Raw genomic sequence first — 12,208 nt, forward strand, 5'->3', positions numbered from 1 at the left:
AACATCAAGGTACATCTATATTTGTCTTTTGTTTCTGTTACGATTTTTCTTTTTTTTAATATATATGTATATACTATTGTCCTGATATGACATATAGACCAACTGTCATTTTTTTCTCGACAGATGTTATAAGACTCTTTTAATTGTTTATGTTTTTAAAGTCTAGACACTTAACATCAATTTAACAATAACCTTTAACTCCTACACGTCATACATGTATATATCTTTACTATTTCTTCAAATACATATAATATTCACATAACATTTACACGAGTAAAGATATTTCAACAGCTGAATTAATTTTGAAAGCTCGTCGAGTTTCGCAGATCTCTATGTGAACGTCTTTTTAGTTGAATTCTAAGAAACGAAACATTATATAGTAATGTAGGTACACGTATCACATTCGTTGTACATACATCGTTCTTAAATGTTAATAGAGTTCGTTTATTTAGATGCGAATAATGTTTCTCGTTAAAATTTAGCATTACAAAAAGTGTGTAATGTTTTACTATTGAGTTAAAATAAAATCGAAAAGGTTCCACCACTTTCGATTTTCCGAAAACGGAATAGAAAAATATTAAGCGCATTTATCTCTATTACTGGCAGTAATACTTGCGAAAATATGTCGATCTTAAAATATACGTGTATAAGTGTACTCTTTGACGTAGATATTTGATGAGTTTTTAATGAAATTCTAATGCCTGAGGTGTTGGTAACATCAAAATATGATTTTTTTTTTTTCCTCTCTTATAGGTAGATAGTGTACTTACAAAATATACTTTTTAAAAGTCTCAAAAAAAAAAAAAAAAAAAATACTGAATACGTGTAAAAAGAAAAAAAGAAAGAAGAGGAAACAATACTGAAGCTTAAAAAAGTCTACAACGCTATAAATTCTTTTTTTCCTCTGCATTTGATCTTTTTTGTATTTTTTCCATCTGAATTCACTTGCTCTCTTTATAAAATCTGTCAGTCGATATCTCTCAATAATATTTCGAAAGGAAGTTCAATATATTATCGAAATTTATCTCACTGCAAACAGCTTTATCTTAACATTCTTTCGAACATTTGATACTGTACATTTCGTAGATTGTACAATTGTGTAGCACGCGACTATTTAAACATTACGATAGGATTCAACAAAAAGTTCAAAACGGTTTTTATACCGAGACAAAGGTCACTTAAAATCGAACTGAACGTTATATGATAGTTGTATCGTTTGTAAGATTTTAAGTGAACAGAATGACAAGCAAGACAACCAATTTCCTCCAGTTCAATGTGAGGCTCGAACCCGCCGAGCAATGATTCGTCTTCGAAACCATTGTTTAAAAGGGTACCGGAAAACCAAATTTTATCCCCTTGATATGTATTTAAGCTGAAATTGGTGAACGAGTGATCTGCGATCAATAAAATTTCCGCGTTATTTCCCCACATGCCATTTTTCATTTTAACCGTGATCTCGAACTCGTACTGATTCCAATTAGGAAAGTGGCATTTATTCTTTCGTTTCTGAATTTTGGCAAATTGCTTGCAACTTTTCTGCCTTAATTCGTCACTCGAGTTGCAATTGTTTAAATACGGTTCACCGTACATACAACTAACTACGTCTCTGATACTATCGGGTAGTTTGTTAAATATCGTTGCAATATTATTTTTGATCGATTTCAACTTAATATTTGTTATATAACCTTCCCATGAAATAAATATTCCTTCCAATTCAGCACACTGAATTTGCACCTGGGCCTTGGACGATAAGTCTTCCCATGCAGGCTGATGACAGTAATTTTGATATTGTTCCCACGATAGCGTCAAAACACCTTCGTACGTGTCCGTTTCCTGTTTATATTCCATTATCATTGGCCACGATAAGAACATTCCAGCACTAATACCCATGACCAGCTGTAAAGTTTCGTATGAAATATAAAAGTTTGACGAATCTAATATTTCGATGGACATATTTACCTGTATAACGGTGATGATCCAATTAAATTTGGCAATACGAGTTTTCCTTAAATACCAAGAGGCAAGAAAGGGCATTCCCCCCAATAAAGTAGTTATAGCTATTCTCATAGCCAGATCACTTTCCGACAAATATTTAGCAGCAGCTACTATTGGCAAAATAATAGAGGCTAATCCAGCGAGTGGTAAAAAGAGAACCATACCAACTAAAGCGAGAGCACCTCTAATTAGGCCGTACCATGTTGCACCTTGAGAACTAAATATCGCTATTTGCCACCAGCTTAACGTAACGCAATGGGGTATTAAAGTTCGATAAGTTCCCCGCCAATTATCCCTCGCAGCCATTTTTGCAAACACGGCCGGGATTAGGAGATAGAAAACTGCACGAAAATTCAAACAAAATTCGATACCATTGCCGACAACGTAGGAGGCAAATGTTGGAACCCTTATATCTAGAAATCTCCACCCTTGAGCAACTACGATATCTGTTTCGTATGGATACTTTGCTAGAACGTGAACACCGAAACTAAAGAGAGCTAAAAAGTCGGGAACTTTGGACGAATCTTTCCACATAAAATTCAAGAGAGTCACTAAAGTTAACATGACCGCTATGACGGTGAATTCCGATTGCGGTGTCCACTGATGAGCTATGATAGGATAGATCATTAGATTTAAAAGTAAGGCAAGGAAAAAGTGGCCATACGGTTTAAGATTGTTACAACAGAATTGATATTCTGCTTCCTCGGGGTTTAAATTACCGCCCGAATAGCTGAGGAACAAACCAGACCAAACGCGAAAATTATTGAACTCGCGTTTTCGTTGTAACATTTGAAAAGTAGCGATAACCATCACGACGAAAGACAAATAGTATAGTGCCATTGGTACAAATAGTATGAGGCTTTCTGTGCCAAATAACGAATAGAGTAAAAGAAGTAACAGTATATGTATATTCGATGTGAAAAGAAGCTTTTTAATTGACATTCCCCTTTGACCTAGTGTTTCTATTAACCAAACGTAAAGACGCTTCAACGATGCGAGGGGATGAATAAGAGGCCTTTGTAGTAATGGTATAGTATCCAATGCCATTTGAGATGGATCTATCATACACAAAGCATGTGAAACTATTGGAAGCATACCACGTGCATAACTGGCAGCAGCAGAAACCAGAGCTGCCTCTGTAATCTTTTCTCCTTGATGATCCATCCAATCTGGAAAGTAATCGCATCTATAAGTATCTGTTAATAAAATAGAAATACAAGCAGCAAGTATTTTCTCACCATGGATACCATTCTCTTTCTCTCCTCCACCTTTCTTAGGTATAGAATCTTCAGGAAGCCTATTCTTTGGGAAGTTGTCAGTTGAAATGTCATTTATGTTCTTTCTAGAGTTGTTATGCGATGCATTATTGGAATGAGAACAACTAGCACTATAGGAGTTTGATGCTAAATCTCTCATGCGTCTCTGTAGCTGCTCTGTTGTAATGAAATCTTCACCATTTGACAGACTGTGCAATACCAAATCAACTATAGACATGCATAGAAAAATATAATCTCAGTAAGTTGTACAATTTAATTCCATATACCTGGTAAACATTTCCCTTGCTGCTCTTCTGGCTAACTTCTCATCTTGAGTCATGTCAAGACAGCTTTTTACATCATAATAATTATGTTCTGTGATACCACGACCTGTGGCTAAGCATGTCCTAAGTATGTCTGTTGCCTCCAGGTTACCCTGTTCCGAAGCTTTTGTAAGCCAGTATACACCCAACTTTGCATTTTCTTCTTTATCAACATCCAGATCTAAATGTACGATTCATATACAACACATTATAACAGAATGTGTACTATTATGTATTAAATGAGATACAAATGAAAATTTGCATTGCTACCACATCTTTCTTCTAACAGTTGTTTGGCTAAAACTACTTGGGACTCTGGACAACCATCCTCAGCCAGCTGAGATCGCAATCTTCTAAGAGTTCCCCTTGGTCCATCTAAAATTATACAATCTTGAAGTTTCAAACGATTTCTTACACTCTTTAATCATTGAAGCAAAATATTTTTCTTATTTACAAGACATGCCATCGATCACCGCGTGTTAGTCATTTGTTTCCATATAACAGATTTTTTCTTTATCGTTCTATATATTATTAATCGTTGTTTACGTCGACTTGTCAACTGTCAAATATTTATGTTCGTAAGAGAGGAAAACATTTAACCGACATCATTCTCCTACTGTGCAAAACTTTTTACAAAATCGTACGAATTGTTCGCGTACCGTTTCTCGGGTATCGTAATTCAATTAAAATTGACGTGCAGTAGAATTGATTGGCGAATGAAATGGAAACTATAAATGTTGGTGGAAAAGTTGAAAGTGAAATTGCTGTGTTACCATGTAGTGTCCATTGTTTTCTACCAGATCTACCAGACAATGGCACGATGCCTGCCATAGCTCGAAAAAATCACAAGAATCACTGCTACGCTAATTCCACTTGGCGTATTAATTTTTCCGCAGAAATGAATTACCCGGTGTCAAAAACTCGTGCCCTAATACACTTTCGAGACTTCTTGACAGAGCGACTGTTAAAAAATCAGGATCGAGGCATGGTTTGGTATCGCGCACGCGCGATTAATAGAAAGGTTAGGTTGACGAACAAACGTCAGGACGATAATTTTCAAATTTCTTCGTCGTAGAAATGAATTGAAAACACATCGACATACATCTTCTAGATGAATTTAAAAATAGAAATACGGGACATTTGTGTGCAATAAAACGATTCTTGTGACTATAAAACGAGGTTTTATTAAATAACATTGCATAGTACAATTACACTTAAAATTATCAGCTTAGAATCTAGCGGAACCTGGAAATTTAAATATTAAATAATATATACACGATAACAAGTTTTACATGCTAATTCGCTATACCGTTCGTGAGATCTTTTCGTACCCGTTGAACGGATGTTTTTTCTAACCGCAATTTCATGCAACGTAACGATCATAAGAAAATTCACAAAATATTAATTAGCAATTATCTCAAGTCCTTATCGACGGCAGATTACGAAGCAATAGACAATGCGGAGCCAGTTACGATGATTTTGCGATTTCTTTTACAGTGTGCGACAATAAAGCCTATTAGTTCAGCAAAACCACGTCTTTGCTGGCTCCTCGTGTAGTCAGAAATCAGCCCTAATGCCAGCCCTAAGAAACGAATTGCGAGTATTGTAAATTAGCACAGATAGAATTTAAAAACGAACCTTTACAACTTACAGGTTGCTCGGTCCTGCGTACGGTGGTGGGTTCGGTCGAATGTATGGATTGCAACGTTCGTCGGAAATCCTAAAAAAAAAAAAAGAAAGAAAAAGAAAAGAAAAGCACAAAGAAACTATCTCGAAAGAAACTAGAAGATGCATCGTTGATTTGGAGGTAAGAAAAAGTACCTGGGACTTCGTAACAAGGAATCGTTGGGACTCGAAGGCTGAGCCGAGAGAGATTTCAACGTGCCCCTTTCGATAGCTGCGTACTGCACCATTTGTATGTTATTATTGCTCACTCCTTCTCCCGACGTGGTTTCCCTTTTTTCGCTGCGAAACGAATCAGAAGGAATGTTTCATTCGACGACGACTAAACGGCTGTTTAACGGGCCTTCGTATTACGTTCTTACGTTCAAGTAAACGTTTAATCAAGTTGTTTGAAACGGTTAGTGGAAATCGTGGTTAAACTACACTCGGTTATATTTGCTATTAGATCAGACAACATCTCACGATGTATTAGTATCAACGAACGTTCGCAAATTGAGAGTATGTAATATGTAGTACCTGGCTACCTTTCTGTCGAGAAAAATATTAAACAATTGGTAGAAATACTCTTCGGATTCCGGGTCGTTCCTACGAGAAAGGAAACAAACGTACATATATCGTATCTGTGTTGCACGATCGTAGGAGTGCATACGATCGAGATGAAAAAAGAAACGAATCGATCAAGCGTGTTTGTTTAAGCAAATTCCGCGCATTCTTGATAGATTTTTTCTCATCGGCGATGACGTGCATATCCCATTCCTGTTTTCGTATATGTAACCCGCATTTTCTCGCAGTCTGATCAGAATTACCTTGATCGCGTACGTAGATCACGAGCGACGACACCCTTGAATATCAATAACGTATCTTGGACGTTTCGTAGCAATTACGCGCGATTAACGTATCGCGACAAACTTGTGACGTTCGAACCAGACCACGTTTTTTTCTATCTGAATCTTCGGTGGATAGTAGTGTCTCCCGAGAGCCGAAGTAGCTCGATCGAGGTGCATTTTCTTGGCGTGCTCAAAGTTCACGATACCGTTACGCGTTGTACAGAGCCGGTGGGGGGGCATGTCGATTTTCAACGTTCTCACCGGCAAATAAAATAGACGGAAATACCATCGGCCGGACGGCCCCGCTTCTCGAGATAGAAAACGGACAATCCCGATATCCGTGTTCCACGCGTTTAAAGGAAAAGTACCGGTCGTTAGGTGTTCCGTTTCCAAGAAAATCAGCCACGTTTACAGGCTACGTTACGGCCGATTCCCTGAACGTAATTGCCTTCTTTTTTTTCCCCCAACGATGCGGGTAATTGCAAACGGTGACAGCGATCGGCTATGTAACTACGTTACAAATTGAACGTAAAAAAAAAAATTTCCAACGACGACGGGTCACTAACGACGCGTTGTTTAATCGTTAACACGTCCAGTTTATCTTTTCTTCGGTCATCGAAGCGTACGAGTGATAAAAGGCGCGGTAAATGCGTATTTCATATGTATAAGTCGAATTTCACCGAGCCTGAATTCAGCTAAAGAAAAGGTCATAGGTAGAGTGAGAGCAATTGCAGCAAGATGCGCGAATAATCGGTGACGCGATCATCAGGGTCATCCGCTTATAAATAGCCGCTGTCAGATCCGTGTCTTTGTATTTAATCGCGTTAGATTCCGCCCATTAACGCGTTCAATTTGGCACGGAAACGTTCTTGATCTATTAGCGCCGGCCGCCAGACTAATTAGCAAGTATCGAGTCGAGGATTTCCTGGTTGATAGGACCGAGTTGCGTCACGGACGTAGATAGGCCAAGTAATCGTTGATCCTGAGGAACGATCTCGCTATGGTACGGTCACTTACCCGTCGGACACATCTTTCTGTTATTAAACACGCGATTCGCTCGTTAGAGGTTAGCTTTCAATCGATTCGAGATACATCGGAAAGAAAGGCGAAGAAGTAGACCGCTTTTGTAAGGATGATGCTGCGTGTTGCATACCGATTAGACGCGGCGAACGGGAGTCGGCTGGAACCAACCAACCAAGTATATTAATCGACGTATGCCATGGTATACACGGGTCGCGATGTACTGAACCTCTTTCTATTAATACCCGTCTCTAGTACACACGTGCACGGTTCAGGGAAAAATTGCTTATTTATTTCTGTTTACGAGCATTATTTATCGCGCGCGTAGTTTCCGTTAGAGACCTTTCACACCGCGTACGGTAACTTTTAGTCGTCGAAACTTTGGAAAATAAACCGGCACAGACACGTTTCTCACAGCGGGACAATTCTTCCGGAGGATCGTCCAAGTGTGACCACTGGCGGTACGAAAAATTTGCCTATCGACCTTCACGACCGATTTAACGGCCCGTTATCGAGAAGATTATTTAGGAAGGAGAACCGTGTATTACACGTTTAACCAGCGCACGATTGGCCGTAATCGTATTTTCGATCGTACCGTGTCCGGCACGTCACTACTTGACCAGATATCGCGGCTGTTTATGAATGAAACCAGTCGTAGTAGTATCCCCCTCTATCTGCTGTTAGCGCCCCTACCACTTGTGCTCGTTGCTTGCACTGCTATACGGTTGGAATTCATTCCTCGAGCACGTGCTTCGTGTAGAATGACAAATATTTCGGTCGTCGTTGTTCGATGCACGCCGGTTCCCTCGACTCTCGAGCATCTCAAGAGCACTCTCAAAGAGCATCGACTTTCGAATAAATTCGTAATGTTGAAACTTTAGGGTTAGTTGGATAGAAAAGGAAATACTGACATTTTCTCGTGATTGAGACACAGCACGGTGCTCAGCAACGCAGCCAATACAAGGAGCAGTATCGTCGGCACGAAGATCGTGGTGGCGATTTCTTGGAAGTAACTCCTGGTGGGAATGCCCGCTTTGCTGGTCCTGGCCCATCGCCACTCCGTGTGCTCGGAAATTCCTGAAGCCGGTAAACCCAGCACGTTCATACTGGTTCCCCGTCTGGCGCTCTCCTGTTGCAGGCTCTGCTGCTCCTGCTCGACCTGTGATCTCCACGTGTCAATTCCTCACGAGTCACGTGTCGATCGAAAGAAAACTCACCAGTCTAAAGGAGCACCAATCCAGCGTGAATTCCGCCTCCCTGAAGAGCCTCTCGACGCTGGTGCGCTTGAAGTCTCGCGGACACGACGGCAATTTCCATAGAGGCTTGACCTCTTCCTGCAGTTCGTTCAGCTCTTGAGAGAACGGCATCGAACTGCCCAGCCTTATGACCACTCTGTCACGAGGAAAGAAATCTATGCAAGGCGTGCTCGGTGAAAAGAAGAATGTAGAATTTTCGAGGATAAAGGATTTGGGACACCAGCATGGCGAGCTTACGTGCAACGCGGCACGTATGTGAATCCAACTACCTTTCCTAGTTGCGTCACCACTTTCCTGCTCACGCGTAGCTTCCTATTATCTCGATGGAAAGTCGGGGAGAGTCCCGTGTGTCCCCAGACGTAATTTCCGTCAGCTCCCCGCGAGACGTCGCGACGCATGCTTCGCGGTAATTCACACTCGGCGAAAACCAAAGTCGGCTTTTTTCCCCCGTTTACGCAGACACCTTTGTAAGAATGGCAAGAAACCGTTCTTTCGCGCATCATCGGTGCGTCAGAGAAGCAGAGACATTCTCCGATCGTTTGGGTGAAACTACGAAATCTAGCCATCTCTAGTGCGATGGCTTGTCGGCTCGACGACACTCGTCACGTCGTACGTGCGATATATGTATACTCTTGGAGGGGATCATATGTATCCCCTCGAAAATTTCGACGTAATCGGAAACGATCGTGAAATGCAAATGGAAGGTGGAACGTCGTAGACGTTGACGATCGTCGATTATGCGCGACGCGCATAATTTACATGGCAAACACTCGCATTGTGTTTCCGTGTGTTTAGAATCGCAACGCGGTGTGCTAGACTGCACGTGTTCCTTTCACGACAACTGGTCCATATTCGCGCGAATCAAAGTGCATTTTCGACTTGCCCTCACCGCGAAGTCTTTCACCATTTAGCCGATCGGAAACTGTACTTATACGTATATGCGGGGAACGGTCGGTTGTATTTGGGAAAAATACGCGATCTAATTGCATGCACGGGTACACTTTGCGCGAAATATCGCGCTATATGTATATCCTTTTACGTGGATTCTGGAAGGATGTCAATGACAAACTTTCACCGAGGTGCATTGCCGCGGCGGCGGCGGCGGCGGCAACGAGGCGGGGCGGGGGTGTGTGACGTCTAAGGTTCAGAATACGAGATAGAGGAGAGCAGCAGGCCAGCCGGAAACCATTCAGTAGGTTAACTCGGACGAGCGCGCTGACAATGTCGCACTTACGTTACCAATCTACTTATACACGTCCACGAGCCAGACTTATACAACATTAAGCTCACGCGTCTAATCTACGTCGTTTCGTAGCCTCCTCCGTTCTGTACACGCTCAAATCGAAGCGTGCTATTGTTGCAGACGCGTAATTCTCGCCGATCATGATCGAACCTACGTTTCGCGAGTATTCTTCCCGGAGAGGGATCGAGGCGTACCGACGTTCGTGGGAAACTTGAAGAACGATTTCGAATCAGCCGCACAGAAATAAATTCTGATTTGACGGAGGCGCGAGTAACGACACCGTTACTCACCGGTGAATCGTCCCAGTGATAGTGCATCGGACGATTCATCCTTTACGTGTCGATAAAACAGCGACGCGCAAAATTCGCGGAAATCATCGGTGAACAGGAGTATTAATCACTACGGCACATGCCCCGGAAATCTACGCTGCGATTCACACGGTAAGCTTTCCACGAAACCACAATTCTCCGGACATCACGCTCGAATGGATTTCTTCTCGGTAACGAGGAACATTTTCGAGAAAAGAGAACGATGCCGCAACAATGAAAGATCCATCGGAAGCACGGGCTGTGATTTAAAGCCGTTGCGTAATAACTTCCATAGATGGCTATCTCTAACGACGCGTGTCTCGCTCTCAGACGAAGCGTAACGTGCAACCTGTTACTCGTCCATCCCGATGGCGTTTAACGTCGCAGCAATATATAGCAAGTGGGAATTATCGATTTGAAAGATGTCCTTTTTTCGCCACTCACCCTTCTCCCTCGCTAGGTTTCAGAGGCAGACGAGCACCAAGCTCGATAGCGGACGCGAGAAAAGTGACGTACAAGTCTATCGCGTCTTTCCACAGTTTCTTCCTGCGAATGGAAATAAAGACGGTGAGAATCTGTAGCGAGGATAGCCTCTCTCCTTCGACGTTATCGACAAACCTAAATATATCGAGAAGTTCCTCGGTGCGGTTACGGTCGAACATATCCTCCACGTTTAGATTATCGATCTTGAGGTGAACTTCGTACTTGGTCAGATTCTCCTTCTCGAGGACGATCATGTCCAGGACCTTGTATCTGGTCTCGTACGTGTGCTTGTCGAGACCCACGATCTCCAGCTGAAATCGAATACCGGTCATCTTTGCCAACACATCTCACGCTCTAGTGTCTATCGAACGTTCACCTGAAAGTACTTCTGATCCTTCGGCGCCACGCCGTACAGAAAGCCACGATGATCCCTCTTGCTGTACGTGTAATGAATCCAGGACGGAAGGTCGGGCGCGTTGAGCAACGAGGGCTGATAGGAGAATTGGTCGGATCTCGCTAAAAGGAGGAATCACCGTAACTCGATTAGGTCGCGGTTCGGGCTACCTCTGAATAATTCGATAGTAACGGGAGAAATTTCGCGCGCCTCGTTCACGATACTCTCGAATGACGTCGCACGCGTGACAACAACTTGCCGTTCGAGACATGGCACGAATGACGCGCAGCGGAGGCATACGTTTAATTCGAGACGGTGTGAATCGAGGTGGTGTAGTGGGCGACGACTAAAGTGCACGCTCGTTCGTTCAGCCTTTCTTTCGCCCCGGTTATTTCTGTACGTTCGTTCATCCTACTTGCTGCCGCCGCTCCCCGTAACCGTATATCATTGCTCCGATGCAAATGCGAGCACGAGAAGAACCGCGATGCAAATGATCGGTGTCATTGTTCGCCGCGTAGCTGTTTTTCCTCCTTACCGTCGCCGCCGCTCCACTCAAAAGTCTCCGGCCTGACCGGAATGACGAACACCTCGGTCATTAGGATGCTCTCGGCGCTCGCGAAGGCCGTTGCCGCCGCAAACCAGAACGCCGCTATGCCCGACAGCATGATCGTAGTGCCTCTGTGAACCAGGTGTCAACAAACTACACTCTCTTTCTTCGACAACCGACGAGGCAACCCTAATCTCACCGCGTGCCTCGATCACGCGCAATGCCTCGCCATGGACCGTGACATCGATTCTCTCTCGACTAGGGGATTCTTCAAAGTCCCTCTCCTCATATTTTACAGTTACCTGATATTTCGATCAATTCGACTATGCGTAGGGACGAAGCGGCTCGCGATGGAAATAGAAAAGGCAGGAATCGCGAGAGACTCTCGTGCTCTCGTGCTCTCGCAGTGTGTATCGGCTTATACACACTCTCGGTTCCTCTTTCTCTCTGGCTGTCCCCGGGCCTCCTGGTTGCAGTCGTGCATCGCCATTCCAAATCGTCGAAATGAAAACAATCGAAAAATAAGGTGTAAGCGTAAACGGAACATAAGAGCGCGTGCGTTTCGCCCTTCTCATGCGCAGCTGGAACATCGTTTCCGACAACAGTTCCCAGGAGCGTACGCGAAACCTCCACGTGCCTCATCTTCTCCTTTTCTACCCTGGGAGGTGTTCAATTGCAACTTTGTCACATTTTTTTACAAAACGTTTTTATTTTTTTTTCTTTGGAATACATTAGGCGGACCCAGAACGAATTGTAAGTTCGACGATCCTCGGTGTAAAGGATCGGAGGAAGAAGAAGCGAGGACGTAGGCCAGGAATAAGGAACGTCGATTCACGTGGGTGTTCTGCGGTGTTGTTGTTCGACTGTAAACCT

At 43.0% G+C, this 12,208-nt stretch overlaps 2 protein-coding genes across 2 annotated transcripts; both read right to left on the minus strand.

Annotated features, from left to right (window-relative positions):
• Positions 1–1,082: 1,082 nt before the first annotated feature.
• LOC108577926 (wolframin) lies at positions 1,083–4,520 on the minus strand. The gene is made up of 6 exons (XM_017941156.1): positions 4,348–4,520; positions 3,845–3,949; positions 3,539–3,755; positions 3,234–3,460; positions 1,960–3,164; positions 1,083–1,896 (listed from the first exon to the last, which is right to left on the minus strand). Exons 1-6 carry the CDS (start codon positions 4,403–4,405, stop codon positions 1,111–1,113), a joined length of 2,598 nt encoding a protein of 865 aa, XP_017796645.1. The 5' UTR covers positions 4,406–4,520; the 3' UTR covers positions 1,083–1,110.
• A 564-nt stretch (positions 4,521–5,084) lies between these two features.
• LOC108577917 (epsilon-sarcoglycan) lies at positions 5,085–11,825 on the minus strand. The gene is made up of 11 exons (XM_017941148.1): positions 11,638–11,825; positions 11,324–11,466; positions 10,771–10,910; positions 10,530–10,705; positions 10,356–10,457; positions 8,322–8,496; positions 8,016–8,263; positions 5,774–5,842; positions 5,396–5,539; positions 5,226–5,294; positions 5,085–5,156 (listed from the first exon to the last, which is right to left on the minus strand). Exons 2-11 carry the CDS (start codon positions 11,451–11,453, stop codon positions 5,132–5,134), a joined length of 1,278 nt encoding a protein of 425 aa, XP_017796637.1. The 5' UTR covers positions 11,454–11,466; positions 11,638–11,825; the 3' UTR covers positions 5,085–5,131.
• Between the last annotated feature and the right edge of the window lie 383 nt (positions 11,826–12,208).

Source organism: Habropoda laboriosa, unplaced genomic scaffold (assembly GCF_001263275.1).
Source record: "Habropoda laboriosa isolate 0110345459 unplaced genomic scaffold, ASM126327v1 scaffold801, whole genome shotgun sequence".
NCBI classification, from domain to species: Eukaryota; Metazoa; Arthropoda; class Insecta; order Hymenoptera; family Apidae; genus Habropoda; species Habropoda laboriosa.